The following is an 18492-nucleotide window of genomic DNA, read 5'->3' on the forward strand; positions in this document are numbered from 1 at the left end:
CCCCACCCCCAATTCCCATAAGTCTATCTTGGTCAGGCAAGCAGGTTTAATTTGACAAACCTGTCACTGGCTTGCATAATTCCACCTTCCTAGTTCCCAACATCTCCTAGAATTATAAAACCCACCCCAAATGAAATATGTGTTTAACACTCACAAAATCTCCAGGCTGGTTGTTCCTTTCAGATCAGGAAACTCTTGAATTTGAGTTGCCCCATTCAGGGAACTGTAGTCAAAAAAGAAAAAAAAAAGAAAAGTTTTTAAACATTTGTCTTTCTCTTTGCTCCCCTCTTTTTCACTCACACACCCAGACCCTGTCTAACAGCTCATTTCAACCATCAAACTATTCCTCCAACATCAACACAGGCTGTTTTGGCCGTCTCACCAGACATCATAAGTCACTCCATTCAGCATGTTCTTACAGCACGCTCACTCTTACCACATCGTCACGCCGCACAGCAATACGTTCACACAACATCATTCAGTGGACTATTACACATGACCACTGAGCTCTCACAGCAAAGGGCAGAGGGTGATTTAAAGAGTGTTCATGCTAACTCACTGGAATGGTTTTTACTGACCACATACTTACAGTGTGTGTAGCTTTGGTAAGAACTGGAAAGCGGATTTTCCAACAAACTGGATGGGGTTTTCATAGAAATGACTGCAAGAAAAAGAGATGTGTATCAAATGTGCATCAGAGATAAATGGGGTTGAACTTGGTGTTTACATGAAATTTCAGTTGTGTTTATTTTAAATGTGCGCTTTGTAGCATTCTGAATAAAGCATTAAACTCACATGGTTTGGAGCTGAGGGTTTCCCACAAAGGCCTTCTCAGGGATGGCTTTGATATTGTTGTTATGAAAGCCCCTGAAAATATATATATATAAAAAAAACATTTTTGTTAGTTTTTACTCCCAATCGGTATGGTTTGGATTTAGTGTGTTTGGAGGAGCCACAAAGTGTGTTTGTGAGTGAGAGGCAAGTCACATGTCATGTTGCACCTGCCACTGCACAGCTGAAGAACATTTTTGGATACATGAGACGTAAACATGCTCACATACGCTGTATCTGTAACACATATGCATGCTGCGAAACATCTGCTGAAGCTGAGGAAAAACACTGCTTGTGTGTGTGTGTGCGCGCTGCATCTGTGTGTGTGTGCAGGCAAGTGGCTGCGTGGGTGTGTAGCCAGCACCTGCTCGGGGCGAGAGAGATTGTATCCGAGTGCCACATTAAAATCACTTAACGGGATTACTTGGGATAACCCAACCATGATAGTCATGTTGGGCAGGTGTGTTTTTGTGTGTGTGCGTGCGCATGCATACTCACAGTTCCTGAAGTTTGCTCAGTGTCCTGATGGCCACAGGGAACTCTTGCAGATCGTTGTAGTTTAAATCCCTGCAAGGAGGAAAGTTAAATAGGCTCAATTAAAGAATATGCACAAATTATGTAAGTCMAAATCCTGCAGAAGACTTCTAATTTGTGTTTAAATGTGTTTGTAAACCAATCCTTTAAAAATACCATTTGCTTTAGGGGTTGAGGCTAAACATAGGTCACTTYAGTGAAAATTCCGCTAAAAAATGGTTCATCACTCAGACTGTTTCTTTAACATAAACAGATCAGATGTCAGTATGGGCTGTGCAGTTTGTTTAGCTTGTATTTTGGCATATCATTTAACTTTCCTGTTTGCTAAGGAAGATTTAAAATGACATCAAATGCAATACATTAAAATACACCAAGCAAGATATCATGATGGCTGTTGTCACAATAAAATAGTTTGAAAGGAAGGAGGTCAGATATATACTGAAGACCTAAGCAATGCAGAGATGTGTAGATGAGAAGAAGAATTCTGTAATGAGTTCAAGACAGAAAATCTGAATGAGGGTTGAAGTGATGTGCTTCCAGGGTTTTGGTGTTGGTAAGAACCTTGGCAGAAGTGTTTTGAATTTACTGAAGGCTTTTGAGAGCTTTAATAGGCATCCCAAAGTTCAAACAGGAGGTGATGAAAGCACGAATAAGAGTTTTTGCCAGATCAGGGCATTGATAGCCAAAGTCTTAAGCTGTTTTTGTGTTGCAAAAAAGCAGAGATTATGATAGATTTGATGTGTAACTCAAGAAGAGATTAAAGCCAAGGCTGAAAACTCTGAGGATTGGTAGATGGCATACCCATCTGTATCCAGAAGGATACTTTATCTCCAATCTTTTTGAGTTTTGTATTTAGGGCCACTACCAAAAGCTCAACTTTGCTGCTGTTAAATTTAGGTACAGTGGACTCTAGGCTTTGATATCCCAGTAAGTTGACCAGGGAGAGCGAGGRGAGGTAGTGGTTGTATTGGTACTAATGTATATATTTGTATCATCAGCATATGTGAAATTTGAGACCATGAGTGGAGATCATGTGACCAAAGGAGAAGCGCATAAAATTATAAAGAGGAGCAGTCCTAGTCCAGAGCCTTGACGTATTCCTTGATCAACCAGGGCTGCAGGTAAACKAGTGTTATCACTGTTGGCAAACTGCTTGTTAGCAGAAATATAAGACTAAAACTAGAAGACAGCCATACATTACCGAAATAGTGAGATATACACAAAYGTAAAAATGGTATCAAATGCAAAGGAGAGATAAAGGTTTTGACTAAAATGATGTGTAGGTCTTTAACAATAAGAAAAGCACTGAGTCTAACAATCAACTTCTGAACATCCCAGGTCCCAGTTTATTCAAGCATCCACAGGATGAACTGAAACAACTTTGATCCACAGAGGCCACACCCCAAAATCCACAAGATCCAAACAATCCACTGGAAAACATGCCAGTGAGTGTTACACACCATAGACCCACCCAAAGTCTCTGAATCCAAGCTCTGATGGGTTAGAACAGTTTTGGTAGAATAAGGGAGTTTCAAACAACTTTAATTAGTTTAAATGTTCTGGATGGTTGGTGTAAATAGTGCTAGAAAAAGAAAAAGAAAACTTAATTTCCCATGCACACAAGATACACTTGTGCGCTTGGGAAAAGATTGGCTTGCATGTGCATGCTTGAGCATGTGTTCACTTAAACRTATGGCACAGCAGGTGTGCACATGTCTAAAGACTCTTAGCAATTCACMAGATTATCTAACAGTTTAACCTTAATAATTTTGTCTTTACAGTATGCTGTTAAAATAGCCTAATACATTTGATAAAATGCTGTGGGACAACTGTTTTTTAGTAGCTCTTGGTAAATGTGTGCGTATTTATATATGCACCTTGTTTGCTTGTGCTGTTGTGTTTTTTAGCAGGTCTCCTGGTAGTAATGGTTTTATGATGCAAGGGGTTGGTAGATGGTGGTAATGCAGATGGTGTCTCMTATTTCTCATAAGCAAAACCACTGTGAGAGATTAACCCTTCATACCACCACAATCTCYAAATCAATGACACCTGTCATCTTATCCCACTGAATCATCTGAGTGACGGCCCAAACACTTTAGCAAGCTCTATTCTTATCCAAAGAGCTCAATCCCTCTTTTTCACATTCTCTAGTTTCCCCCGCATCTGTCTAARCCATGGCTACCCTGACTTACACCTGACTTTTTTCACATTTCCCAGCATGCATAATGTCTTTCAAGTTGAGCGTAAAGCTGCAGTGTGCTTGTGATTGCATATATTGTTACACATTCTTGTATGTGCCCACACACACATGCTCATAAAAACCAACGCATTTTTTTACACTTCAACAGGTTGTTAAGCAGCGTGCCAAAAATTGYGTTTTCATCAGACCACCATGAATTTTATAGGAGACACATTTGCAAACGTTTTTTTAGTTTCTCWCTCTTTGTTTTTTCTCTTCCTTCATAAGACTGTCCATTTTCTTCAAACTAGTGTGTGGTTAGGAAATAGTTATTTAAAAAAGTAAATAGTTATTAATGTTATTCCCCCCATCTACACATGCAAACACACATGCAAACATCTCTTCTGGAGTCACATTATGCTATTCTTAGATTCTTGACCTTAGTACTGCTTTGCAATTATTTAAACAAAACAGAAAAATCCATTGATGATGCTTCAAGGTAATCAAAGAGGATCTTTTCATCTTCACATTCCTTCTGTTCAGCTTTTGGTTGTGGTTTTGAGAAATGTTCAAGCACCTGCCGAAATTACCGGCACATTAATCATCATGACTTTACAATTTAACGCAACACTTAAAAAGAATTGGCACACTCATTACATATGATTTATAAAAACACATTCATTTTAATTTTTCCTAGCAACACCCACCACTATTACTCACACAAGAAAACAAAGCAGAACTCAGGAACACTATGTGAAAAATGGTTGTGTTACCTCTTGGCGATATTATTCCACATATATCTGAAGGTTACTTTGAGACAATGTGGTTGCTGTAAACTCTGCAGCACTTACTGAATGTTGATACCATAGCTGACACRTATTCATCACAAAGCCTGCATCAGTATTGTGGAAATGAAAAAAATGTACTAATTTAGAGTGATGGAACAAAACCATTTCAAGATGAGTGTTCAGAGTTTATGAGCAYGGGACATTATTAAAACGTAAAATAAAAATTTCAACAGCTTTTCAAAAGCATGTGAAGTACTCACAGTGTCTCCAGGCTGTGAAGACCTTCAAAACATCTTGAGCCCATGCTCTGTATGTGGTTGTTATGGAGATGCCTGGAAAAAAGTCCACAAATAATTTTCAGACAGATACTGCTTTCTGCTCTGCATTCAAAATATTTTGTTCTRAGGTACAGTATGAGATGGGGGAAATAAGTGACTTTTCCGTTGTGTTTTCAGAGATATAATAAAGCAAATCAAGTTGTCACTTACAGTACGACAAGGGCGGAGAGGTTGGTAAATGCGTAATCTGGAATGTGCGTGATTTGGTTGAGGGCCAGYGTCATTGCCTGCAGGGATGGTAAAAAGTCCAGGGCCAGCACTGGGATCTCTGTCAGAGAGTTGTCATCCAACCACAGGTGTCTTAAAGAGTGAACACCTCTAAAGGCCTCAGCCGGAACCTCAGGCAAGAGGTTGGCATCGAGACGTCTGCAAGATGAGAAGAGCAGTGCTCAGCAGGATAATCACCTAATTGCTGCATTTCTGCCTATGTGCATGCAAATCTGCACTTTTGTGTGCATTAGTGGCTATGTGTCTTAGCTCCAAACTCTTTGGATTACTGGAAGGGTATTATAAGAATTATATGCCCTTTATTCTCTCCCTTTCAACTTTACTSCAGCCTCTTAGAAGCTCTTCATTATTATTTATTCCCATGCTAAATAAGCTTCAATGAGCTTCACCAGCTCAGACAAGCATGAAATGTGAGATGAGGAAAAACACAAACATGTAGTAACGATTATTGTGACCCTGTTTTATTTATCTTTGGTTTATTTATGTTTTGTGAAGATTTCTCTGTTCAGAGTGTAGTAAAAGAGGAAAGACAGCTAAGGCGCATCTTTAGTTCATCTTCCTTGCATTCTTTTTGTCCAGTTCCACATCTCAGACACAGACATGTCGTCTTTCATCTATTGAAGGTGGACAAATATATTATTATGCTTTCACACGTGCACTTTTATCTTTTCAAACTATACAGACCCACCCCCAAAATGTTGTCCTTTTTCTCCTTAATACCCTAAACCCACAGGCAAAGAGTATGGACACCCACCCCTTGTAAATACACCCATGCATACACACTGTCGATAGTGATAAATGATCCCCTCGAGGCAGGCTTGACAAGCTGAGACCACTTCCTTCTGCTATTCTTCTTTCCTTGGCCCTTTACACTTTTTCATTAATCTCATTTTGCTCCCTCYGGCCCCTCACACACACACAGACACACATTTTGTTTTTTACATCGTCATTTATGCATCCCAGTTCCTAGCTCTTGTTAAACATCCTCTCTTTTCAGTCCTCTACTGAGGTTCATTGATTCATATGCCTCTCACCCTCATCACCCCTCAGAGGCTCCATAAAACACAACACATCATCAAAGTGAAATCCAAACTTGGACGTAGAACTTTCCCCCCCAAGGAAATGTTTCCATCAAGTGCGCAACTGTAGATGCTGACAGATACTCAAAAACAAGTGTGTACAGACACCCGTCATAAACATATAAATTTGTCATGAATGTGCACACACAGAAAGAAAGGAACATCTTCAAGAATGCTCATTGTCCCTGGAGTTTGAGCATGTCCTTTAATGCTGCTAAGCTTTATTCACGTGCTTACTGTGCCCCCCTGAGGACATTGTTTGTCCCTGAGTGAAGTCAAARGATGAAAGCTACGGAAAGCCCTTCAACTTTCTGCGCTGTTCTCTGGGGCAAAAAAAAAAAAACTGTTCTTTTGGGTAGACCTGCCAGGTCTCCAGAAGGTGCAGACAGAACAGGGGAACATTCCACTGAAGCCAATAAAGCAGACTTATTTCCTGCCYATCACTTCAAAGTCTGATGTACGATTATAGGAGTGACATGCAGAAACAGAAAGATAGATCTCTTAAAATACTCAGGAAATCCTGGGACCTCTTTGTGTTGGTTCAGTTCTCCAGATGGCTAAAGCTTTATACATTGGGGAACCAGGACAAGCACATTTCAAAGCCAGCAAGTCAGATCTCTAAAAACAGGCTTCTGCTTATTTAAAACTGCTTGTGAAACTCATCAGTGGTGATTATGTTCCTTAACCTGTGGGTTGGAGCCCAGAACACTGCTGCTGTTTTGCTTGTGATGGCACCAAACTAAACAACTACACTCACACACTGTGTGGTAATTCTCTTGTTTCAAAGGGTGAGAGAATTTTTCCCAATCAGTTTCTGCAGACAAAGGGATTTTTAGCTGAGATTAATTTACGATTTACTTTGGATAAAAGTCTCCTTTTAACATTTATACCAATGTAAAATCTGTGTGCTGACTCATTTGCTGTTTCTCTCTCCCTTTCTTTTTACCTGGTGTTTTTATGCCAATGAGAGGCGCCGACGAGCTTCACACTCCAAATCCTTTTCACTAATCTTTCTCTGCTCAGCTTATCATTACTATAATGACAAGGTGCGTTTCTCTAAATTGGCTCTGTGTGTGTATTCTATGAGTGTGTGCATGTGTGTATGTGTGTGTGTGTGTGCGTGCGCCTTTTCATGGCATTAGGTGATCTCAAACTAAGGAAAATTGATAGACCTCACACACACTAAAAGCAGATCATCATGAGAGCAAATTGTGTTTTTGTTTTGGACAAACACATTCACACGAGGGCAGATGCAGTTGAAATGTCTGCCATGTGTGAAGATGTGTGAGTGTGAGTGCAAGTATTGTGGCTTCTAAGTAAACAGACCTGAATCATGGCAGACAGAGAACACTAGCTGGTAGAGGGGTTTGTGTTTCATACCCATCCCTCTGTATTACATTTCAAGCAATTTGTGGGATGAAAGAAATGATATTCATGAAGAATTGTTCATTTGGAAAGTAGAGAAGTGGCGTATGCAAAGTTAAGGGCAGTGGATGGCAGGGATGAGGATGTCCAACTACATTCAACTCTACATGCACACACATACACTGACCTCACAGATCAGACAATTAAGCCACCCAACAATCTCACTAGCCAGGGGTATAACAGTGTGGGTGGTGGAGGAGGAACGGAGGAGGAAGAGAGAGGGAATTGATGGAAAATAGGGTTGTTTCACAGCTCATTGGAGATGCTCTCTCTGGCCTGCAGTGTCTGCCGTTTCCCTCATGGCTTCCAGATGCTACCATGAGCAGCACTGACACAATCAGTGCTGTGACTTCTACCGTCAAGCTCTCATACTGAATGCAAAACTGTTGCAGCCAGCATTGGGGTAAGGTCTGTAATTTGTCAGCGGTATTCTATACCTGCACTGCGGTCAGAGCTGAGATACGTGGGTGGCCGGCAGGGGATGTTTAATTCCCTGTTGGATGAGGTAGAGTAGCATGATTACAGTGTGTGTACGTGTGCGAGAGAGAGAGAGCGAGACTCACAAGGACAACAGGTTGGGCAGGTCCCACGGAGCATCATCAGGAAGTCTCTCCAGCTGGTTGTTTTGTAGCATCCTGAAACACACAAACAGATGATTCATCTGCAGGTCAGTCTATAACCAATTAAATCAGTGTTAGTTCACATTGAGCAGAACAAATTAGTTCATAGTGATGGGAAATCTGACACAAGAGGAAACGAGGCCTGTGAAAGCTTGAAGAGAAGCAGAGGATGAAGGCTGGGGAAGAAAAAAAAAGAAAGAGAACCTCCTTGGGTGGGCTGGTGATGTCATTCTCAAAAGAATGGTGCAAAAATGAGGGGGAAGTGGGGAGCAAACAATAGCCTTCTCTTTCTTCTTTCACTATTTCCTGCTTTCCCTTTCATTCTCGCGCCATAAGTTTTTATCTCGATCTGTCGACTGAACATGGAGGATGCAAATGCCACTGTGTTGTGCAGCAGAACTGGTCTGGTTCTTCTGTGGCATGACAATGCCATGATACCTGTCACTGTATGACTATAAGGGTTCTTCTATTTAAACATGAGAGGCATATCTGAGCTTTTGATGATGATTCTAATAACCTTAAGTATATTTTCATTTCAATGTTGGAAACACTGACTAAACCGCAATGTGTCATTCATTTATTTGAGTATTTATTAAGGTGAGACCTACATTAAATACTGTCCTCAGTAAAGTCCATCAGCTGTGAGGACAATATATAAGATGAATTAAAACTGCATTTGTCTGATTTTTAAAATACTTCCTCTTCCTATTAAATTTACACAGAGTTTTTGTGTGAAGCATGAATGTTTACAGACATATTTATTCAATTATCTATTTTTATTTAATAGCCATTTATTTATGACTATTGTTGTCTCTGTGCATTTCACAAAACAAGGTCTAAAAATATCAACTTGTGGTTCTGGTTTTCCTCCAGATTCCTTCAGATTTCAAACCACATTTTGCTAGCTAACTTTATGTTCTGTGGCATTTACTCTCAAACTTTTCTCAGCCAGAGCCCAAAAGGGGCTAGGTGCCAATGCTTATGAAAACCTCTTTAAAACCCTTGTCCTGCACCCACAAGAACTATGACCACAACTCATTAGATGCAGCATGTCAGAAGGTACTATGCGTTTTACGGCTGCTTTGCTCTTTTCATGATTTAATACTTCACGGCTGGCTCAAACAGAGTTGGTGGCCTCAGATCATAAGGCTATGAACATAGAATGAGAAATGGGGTGTTAAGAGAATGGCCTTAAATGCAGTTCTGAAGTGACACTAGCTTCAGCCTCTGTAGGTGTTGTGACTGGGAGGTCCCTTCATTGCACCTGTGAAGCTGTGTGCTTGCAAATGAAACTTGTTGGAGACTTGAGGGAGCTGCAAGCAGAGCTGATTTCTTCCAACTCATAAAGTTTAATGGCACTTAATGATGCATAGCTAGTGTGTTTTATTTGAGATGGGAGGACAACTCTGTGAAGGCCAGAGTTTAAAAATCTATGGAGGTTTTGAACTGGATAAAACTAAATCCACTTTAGCAATGGTCAAAGGCAGGAGGAGGTCACTTACAGGACTTTGAGGTTGTGTAGACCTTGGAGAGCTTGACCTGAGATATACCTCAGTTGATTCCCTGAGATGCGCCTGGAAGAAAAAACATTTTAATATTTATGAAAAAAATGAAATATGAAAAAAGAAACATGAAATATAATAATTCTGACAAAAAAAATCTATAAGACCCAATGGAGCACTTTTACCATTTACGTTTTGAACTTTTTTTTCTTTTGGGGGTGGGGGGGATTTGGATTAGGCTATGACATGACTTCATCTGAGAGTTACTGCTGTGGGGTTACTGTTGGGGCAGTATGCAAATAACCATATTCAACTCCCTTCAGTGTGGTTGCTATTGGCCCTGAACGCACCCTAAAACCTTACAGATCCTGGGAGCTTTGATGAGTGAATAAAGACCGAGAGCAGGTCAGTAAGTGCAGTGTGCAAAAGTACATGCATGCATGTGTATGCTGATATGAGCATGTATATAATGTTTGTGCACATAAACATGTGTGGTAAATCTGCATGCCTATTTTCATTTCCTTGAGGTGAAATTAGGCCCAATCCAAAGGGGCCTTGAGGACATCACGGGAGAGAAACCACACACATTCATACAAGCAATCCAATCAGTTTGTTTATCAGACACAGCACCTAATGGTCATTTGTGAATGTGTATAAGATGTCCAAATAAATAACATTCAGTCCAACAGAGTAACTCTCAAGGTCACAAGCTGGAAACAAAGTTTAAACACAGATTTGGTTTTCACAGCACAAGACCACCCACTTTTATTAAACACACACACAGAGACACATACATTAAAGGTTAGTCATTGGCACCCTCCTCCAACTCAAACCATTTCTTTACAGGTGACATTCCAGCTTTACGCTTCACAGATCTCATTTGCCCAAGTTGCATCATTCATGTCTGGATACTGAAATAATAATACTGATTACAATCTGCCTTTTCAAGATGTTGTAATCTAGGCAGTAAGTGGATGAAAAACTCAATTTGACATCTGATATTAATGTCAACAAGTCTCATTCATATTACTGTGCAGTGGCTAACCACACAACCCCACCCATGCCTGCCAGAACTCACACCCAGCTCTGTCTTGAATTCTCATAGAGTTCATATTTATCAAAACAAAGATGCACATCAGCATGCTGGGATACAACATGGTCTGAACTGATTGCTATCCAGCTATTGTGGTGCTGTTAATTCATGCCTAAACTGCAGCCAAAACTTAGAAGAACTGACATTAATTGGACCTTAAACTGTCTAAGTATAGATTTTACAAAAATTAGAGACAGCTTATCCTTCTAATTATTATTTTTTCTTTAATCGAATTTAAAAATAAAAACACATTTGTTTTTTTGTTTGGATTTTCATTCATAAAGTACTCATTAGTTTCTCCCAAAGACTATTAAAATATTACTGTTTTACTACCATTTTCAGTTTTTGCAATGTAAGATGGTCAACAGGGACATTTTAAAGAGGGACGTTTTAAAAGGAAACAGTTTTTGCATATTTTGAAGCCCACAATAACAAAATACACACACTTGAGTGCCATACTTTAAATTGATCCCATTCAAACACAATAAATAGTTGCAGAAACTCTGAATAAAAAAAACACAAACTGTTTTTGTTAACTTTTAGGTTTATTAACACAAAATTTATATTTCAAAAAGCAAGATGTGTATAAGTGTGCATTCCTCTGCCAACCTAGACCCATTTTTTCATAGCTGAATGACTGAAGCCAAAACTGCATTTGACTGGAAATCTGTTTTGTTTTCTCTGAGTCATCTTTTCATTTTGTAGACGACTTCATTTGTTAGACAGTTGTGTCAAAAATGAAGATGAATATTCATAAGCGACAAAAAAATCTGATGTTTTTGACAAAAATCAACAGAACACTAGTCTTCCTCGACCAACACTTTCCATGATATCAGCGTGTGTCTTCGTGCATGTCTGTGTGTGTGAGTGATTGTATGTATGTGTGAATGTTCCACACTAAGCCTCCTAGTCGTTCCACATCAATCTCATTCTAATGAAAGGCGCCTTGCTCTTGTCAAACCTTGGCTCCAAATGTTTTTTCTTTTAATTTGATTTGGGGATTGTTCTTGGCCCCCGCTCTGCATAAAAAAGTAACGCACACACACAAAAAAAGTCATCCTCAACATAATTTAGTCCTACTGAAATGATTCAGAGGTGAAAGAACAGAGGCCAGAGTAGTTCAAATGTGTGGGTGAAAAATGGCAGTGGTGCTGCTTGTTACAAAGGTGAGACCACCCCGCTATCAGTGCTAATCAGTGAGGACTTTACTGAAGCATACCAACTGCTGATTATCTGATGTATCGCCATGTCCCATTGCCTCAGAATAATAAACAAACTGACAGATTAAAGAGTTAGAGAACAAGGATAAAGAACAACATATTTTTTGGATTCAATCTCGTGCAGTGATAGAGGTGCAGCAGGGCCTTGGCGGGTGATAGGAGTTGATGATGAAAGGAGTCGGAGAGGATAAACAGGTCTTATCTGCGAGAGGACACGTCGTACACATGTGTTCTGTTAGTGCTTGCACATGTGTGACCTTTGATAGAGGTGGTCCATCAATAGACATCTTAATGGCGAGGTGTTTAACCCCTCAGTCCAGTCTCAGGGTCAGCCACTTAACCTACCGTTAACCTCTAAAATTGCGGGCGTGAAATACAGACTGGGGTAGCGTCTGTTTTCAGTGAGTGGCTATGTGTGTTTGGGAGAGAGCAGCAGAAGTGCTGAAAAATGATGATGTTGGCAGCTTTTGTAGGAGAATTTCTAATTGACCTGATAGCTCCAGCTGTGAGGTGCACCTGGGGCTCCAAGGCAGCCAATATTACAACCTCCTAATCCTCGACTACGTCATTCTGCTGGCATATCTGCAGACGATCTTATCAATGCGAAGAAGAAAAGCAGGGTAGCACTGGCCTCCACCTCTTTCCACTTACATTTGAACTTCATGTGGTATGCATGATTGCTGGAAAACTTTCACAAGGTTGGCTGGCTGGCTGGCTGGCTGGCTGTTTTAAAACTAAGCAGAAAAGTGGGAGCCATCACTATTTGTTTTTGTTTTTTACACACATTCATTATGCATATGCATTGAACTAATGCAGTGTTGCATGTGATTGATAAAGCCAACGTTGGATAGCTTCACCTTTCAAGCTACTTTAAATGGTCTCTTTTCAGATCTATAATTACCGGAAGAAGTTGATTGATGGCTACAGATAATAAGTATGAGAGACTCGACCAAAGCAGACGATTATGTGAAGAGACAGAAGAAAAAGTGAAACATGATCTACGGAGGAGCTAGGGATTTTGATAAAGACCATAGACTGGAAACGCTGTCATCTTTAAGTGGTTTACAGGAAGAGCTTCTTAGGGCCAGTTTCACCACATCTATCAACTTTCAAGTTTCAATTTGACCAGAATTGCGCATCTTTGATATTAGAGTAGAACATCTGAATGGAGGGCAGGTCTTTGAAATGTCAGGTAAATAAGTAACAATTCTGAGTTTGTGGGGTGGGCATTGCTGCCCTTTCATTAAACYACAGACACACAGACTACCTTTCGGTTCACAATTATTATGCTGACGGTGTTGCACAGTTCTGTGTTTAAACTGAAGTAGCTCACTGATCAAAGTGTTAAATGAGGACTTAATGAGAGGTTTCTGAGATCAATTGAATGCAATCAAAAGATAAAGAATTAGAGAAAAAGAAAAGGATGGGTAATGATGACAACTTCTATTCAATGTTAATAATACATTAAATCAAAGGCACTTTTTATGATATCTGATGTCTGCTTTGCAAGTTATTTTAATTGCCTTAGCTTGGGTTCCTAAGGWTTAGGTGTCCCTATAATATAAAGGTGAGAACTCAGTAAAAAGATGAATATCATTTAGGTTTAAGAGCAGTGTCCTGAAGGGATACTTCATAGCTCTCAAGATTGTATTTTGTCTACTTGCCGTTGGGTAAAAATGATGAAAGTTTTTGCCACAAGCACATTTGATTTGATTGGTTTGATTGGTTCATAAGAATTTGAAGGTAGCCAAAAGGAGAATAATAAAAGAAAACTATCAAAGGAAAAGATTTTGGCTTGCAATAGCCTGCAGTTAAATGAATATGGGAGGTGGGGTGTGCTATATGAATCAAATGGATGGGAAGACAGAGTTAGAGAGGGCAAGCAGGGAATTCAGAACCCAACATCAAACAGTTTATCACTCTACCAGTCACAACACGCCTGGACCTTGCCTCTCCTTGTGCTACCAACCAGTGCACAAGTCCCACATCAAAAGCTGTCTCTCAAACCTACCATGTTCAGGCTTAGATCCATAGATTGTTTTTTTCTACACACTATAAGTTGTTGCAATTATAATCTGTTTACCTTAATTCACTATGCTCCATCTCACTAAACCATCTAGACAGAAGTGGACGTAAAAAATGCATTTTTCCAAGCCTTGGAACTTCATCATCATCCCAGCACATCTCCAGAAATGGTTAGCCAGCAACAAAACTTGGCTTTAGGGCATAGACATCCTTCTTGGAAGAAGTACAAAGCAACAGAATGTCTCCATAAAGTGTCAGAACCTCAGTGCAGCAGAGACACAGAAAGATCAATAGGGCTGTAAAACATTGGGAGGATTGTCTGTGGACAAGCAATGCAGGTGTAGCTTCATCCAAAACTCCAGTGCAACCTTACTGTTCAGCTTTACTCTGTACTGTGTGGTTTCTWTTATTACACCCCCAGCAACAGTAGAAGTTCATAACTGCTATTTTGTAAACTACAGTAAATCAAAGTCTTGATCTCAATATTCTAATACTAAAATAAGGCCATTTTTCTTTGCTCAGCATCAGCCTTCTGGTCAAACACAGTTTGACTGGGACTCAGAGTCAACTGAGCACTTAACCAGCCAGCCTTTTTACCTTCATCATCATTAGCTCATGCCTCACAGRCTGCAGCTGCAAGAATTAGTAAAGAAAACAGTGGACTGTTCAAACACAAAAATCAGACAGACAGACACACACATACACACACACACATTGGTAGGATTCAGGGGAAAAATAATCATGTGAGACTGACATACACACATTCASACCCTCGGGGCACGTTTGCAGGCAGCTTTTATAAAACGGAGACTTAGYTGAATTCTGCTGAATGGTCAGATCAAATATTGGCAAAGTTGCTGTGGATTGTGTTCAAAAGKTTTGTGAATTCATGTCTTTCATCAGCCCTGTGAGAATGAAATTGCTTGCTTCTTTGTAAAGAGCCAACCAAATAGTTTCTGTTCAGCACACAGTAAAGAAGTCAGAACAGTTCTTACTGTGTCCATATTGTGCCAAAATGGTACTCTTGTAAGTAACTAAATGAAAACAACTTATAAAGCTAGCCAACTCACCACATCCACAACCATTTGAGCATTGGCCATTGGTTAAATAAACTTTTGAGAATTTGAAGGACAAAGTCTTCTTATTTTTTTTTCCAACCAGTTGTCATTGTAGCAGTTTTAAATTAAGTTATTCTGGTAGTAGTTGTGTCAACATATTACTCATACCATAAGTTAGTCAAACTTGCAGCTCAGTAAATAGTCATGGAAGTCTAAATAGTTTGGTCGGCAGTTGTCACAGTAGTAATCACAAGTAATATGAGTTGTAATAGCTTCAGTAGTTAGAAGTGCTTTGGGGTCCCAAAGGGTGCAAAGTTATGAGAGTAAAGGTGAGAATATACTCAACTGTTGGCCATAAATTGTTACAATACCATAGCAATGCTTCTGTTTAAATGAGTGTTTGAGAMAAGCTATACTCACTGCAGTCCTCCTAAACCATAGCCATCACTGCTAAGAAAACAAAACTGCTACACAGACAGAATTTTAGAAAAGGACTTTCAAGAAGTACATTTTTAGACATAAATCTAACTATGAATTTAACGTATCATTTTTACTTGTACACATTTCAAAGACATACCACTTATACCACAGACAATTGTTGAAACAGTATGTGTGCAGACTTTTCTTGCTTTACAGCGTACAACAGCCTCCAAAATGTTGCAAAATTGGAGATGTGCTTTAATTGAAGAAAGAACTACTGGGATGATGTTTTACTCCAGATGTTGAATCTTTTTTTCTGTTTACACATCAGAAAAATGAAACTGAAGGCCAACTAAACATTTAAAAAKACAACATTATCATTGTTTTAAAGGTCTCTGAAATCATCCTGACAAATAATTATGTCTGGAATTGTTGATTGTAGATTGCTACCCTTGTCACTACCACTAAAACAAATTTGGGCACACAAAGGATGAATATTTTCTTGTGGAAACTGTTTTGCTCTTGTATTTCATTAAGCATTTTGCTTTGGCAAATTCTTGTGTCTATAAGTGTGTTGCTCCTGCTGAGCTGTCCAGCTGAAACAAAGTCAACGGGGGAAAGAAAGCAGCAACTTCGATGCAGAACACATGACCTACCCAGCAAATACTTTAGGACCATATATTCACTCTCCGAGTGACTATCAGGTTCCCTTTTGTTCTGCTTTTGTACAGCCATCCCGGGATCTACTAACTTATTGCTGTAGGCAATAACCTTGGTGGGGGAGATCAGAGGCAGGCCAGAACCAGCAACCTCATCTCTGAGGTCTGTGTGTATGAGCAGGTCCGGAAAGGCTGTTTTTGCGTAAATTGTGACAATAGGGAGGTTCATAAACCTAAGTGTGGGATGAATGATTTTGTACTCACAGTTCTGATAACAGGTGCAGTCGGTGGAAGGCTCTGGGCTGGATCTCACTGATGTTGTTCATACTAAGATCCCTGGACACACAAAATGGAAAGTATCAGTGCATAACTTATTTTTTTGCCTTTGAAAGTACACAGGATGTGAAATAACAAATGTTTATAATGTGTTTTTTTTCTCTTGGCAATCAATCACCAAAAGCAGAGAGCAAGACAGAGAAAGTTTAGAGGGTTAGGTATCGAGGTGGGAGGACAAAGGGTGAAGAGGGAGATGCAGAAGAGAATTTTCCCCAATGAATCATAGTTGGGCAGCTGTAATTTCCTCCTCATCCCATGGACTCTTTCTCTTTTCCAGATGTCTCACTCTACTTTCTTTCACATCTGACCCCTCGGGCTCCCCTCATATCTACCCGGCTCTTTCTCCTTCCCCCTTCTTCGTTCTTTTTCTTTTTAGTTCCTTGCTCAGGTTTCTCCTGAGTTCAGAACCTTCCCTTTTTGTTCAGCACTCTAACAGACACTCCATTTTTATGCCTGGATAAAGCATACGCTGACATGAGAGTATGTGTGTTGCGTGATGGGTGTTGATGCAGCTGCGTTTCTGTGCAAGACAAAGAGGTTAAGCATGATCACGCTCATCCTTGTAATACATACCCAAGATTTTAACATTACAAGACTTACAAATCAGCCTTTGGTAGAAAACATTTCTAACCTTGTGGCCTCAGTCATGTAAGGTCATCTCTTTGATAAACACAATGAAAGCAAGGAGGTGTTACATCATCCTTCCTTTGCTTTCACAGTCCTTGGGGTCTTGCATGAGCCTTTAGCAGCAAGGCTTGTCAGTGCGTGTGTGCCTGCATGTATATATGACAATAACCATTGCTCAAAAAGCCAGACCACCAGGCTAGAAAGTGTAAACTGTGCTCTTAGAAGCCCTTTGCAGTTGGGAATTTTGACACACTGGCTGTTTGTTTGTCCAGTCAGCCAAGCTGACAGGGGGTCTGAATGGATCTGTCTTCAACCGTGATCTACATCCAGCTTCAAGGGAGACCTGGAAAAACCACTGTATAACAACACTCAGCTTTAAACATTTGGATATTTTTACTTGTCAATCATAATTAGTAGATGAGACAAGTTGGGATCCTGTCAAAGATAACATTTATCAATGGGATGTGGACGTCAGAAGTTATTTGGAGTGAGGAGATATGAGCTCACCAATTGATGAGCATGCTTGTTTCTTTTACTTGTTTCTTTCCTCTTTGACATTTTGCAGGTCAGATAATTATGTATCATTTCCACAGCATCTGCTGATATTTAATGATTTCTTTTAAAAGCCTAACAATGGCATGTTAGTTTCSTTGGATGATAAATTCCTGTCATAAATGCTGTGACTTTTCAGTCTGACTGCAAAGAGAGGGCTGTTTTGATTTTTGTAATGGAGAAAATAACTGATTCCTTAATTTGATTCAGGAAAATAATGATCTTTAAGTTTTAATATTTTAGTATCAAATTATTATAACTCACATAATCTTGGCAATCACTTGTGTATCACATCTGCCTTTCTTAAAGCGACTCCTCTGTTGTTTTGCAAACACATCAAATTGTGCTGTTTTATGCACGTTTATTGTACAGAGCATGGTAATGTGCATTGACAGCTAGTTGTAATATGCCATTAAGTTGAGCTGGGACAATAAAAATAAAGGAAATGATGGAAACTGCTACGCACCGTAACTAATTCAGGTRCAAAAACATTCAGTAAAGATTTTTTCAAATGTTTATGGAAACACAAGATATTTATTTGACCTGTTTGTATAACCAAAGTGAAAACCTCTTATCTTTTTCAGTTTTCATTCTAAATGGAATATGATGCAATTCATGAACACAGTTTAAAAACGATGAGTTGATGAAGTAAATTTATGTGAAAAACACAAAAGTCTATGTAAATGAATKTAATTGAACTCAATTGTCTTTTAATATGCAAGTATGATGATTTTATAAAATGCAACTATGTGAAGTGACAAAAGCATATTTTTCCACCTAGAGTCGTATATATTGTTTTTTGCTTTTAAACTTGTTGGCATCAGTAATACAGAATTTGAGGAGCTCTCTGTCTTTCAAAGAAAGAGATTATGCATATGTTTTGTCTTACTGGAAATTTAAGACACCCCAAAACATTATTTTCACTGCATTTAGAATGTTGCATTCATCTGTGGGGGGTGGGGTGGGGGGAGGGACCTA

At 39.5% G+C, this 18492-nt stretch overlaps 1 protein-coding gene across 2 annotated transcripts in view; it reads right to left on the reverse strand.

The window, feature by feature from the left end:
• lgr6 (leucine-rich repeat containing G protein-coupled receptor 6) overlaps positions 1-18492 on the reverse strand; it is a 43403-nt gene that overhangs the window by 8013 nt on the left and 16898 nt on the right. The window contains exons 1-10 of one of the 2 annotated variants that reach the window (XM_014017937.1): positions 18404-18479; positions 16264-16335; positions 9525-9596; positions 7966-8037; positions 4821-5036; positions 4593-4664; positions 1330-1398; positions 796-867; positions 590-661; positions 155-223 (exon numbers count right to left, since the gene is read on the reverse strand). In XM_014017937.1, the coding sequence (XP_013873391.1) occupies positions 155-223; positions 590-661; positions 796-867; positions 1330-1398; positions 4593-4664; positions 4821-5036; positions 7966-8037; positions 9525-9596; positions 16264-16335; positions 18404-18429 (812 nt within the window). In that variant the 5' untranslated portion in view covers positions 18430-18479. Of the gene's footprint in view, positions 1-154; positions 224-589; positions 662-795; positions 868-1329; positions 1399-4592; positions 4665-4820; positions 5037-7965; positions 8038-9524; positions 9597-16263; positions 16336-18403; positions 18480-18492 lie in introns of those variants that run through there. The other variant, XM_014017928.1, reaches the window with a different exon arrangement.

Source organism: Austrofundulus limnaeus, unplaced genomic scaffold, assembly GCF_001266775.1.
Source record: "Austrofundulus limnaeus strain Quisiro unplaced genomic scaffold, Austrofundulus_limnaeus-1.0 Scaffold3, whole genome shotgun sequence".
NCBI classification, from domain to species: domain Eukaryota; kingdom Metazoa; phylum Chordata; class Actinopteri; order Cyprinodontiformes; family Rivulidae; genus Austrofundulus; species Austrofundulus limnaeus.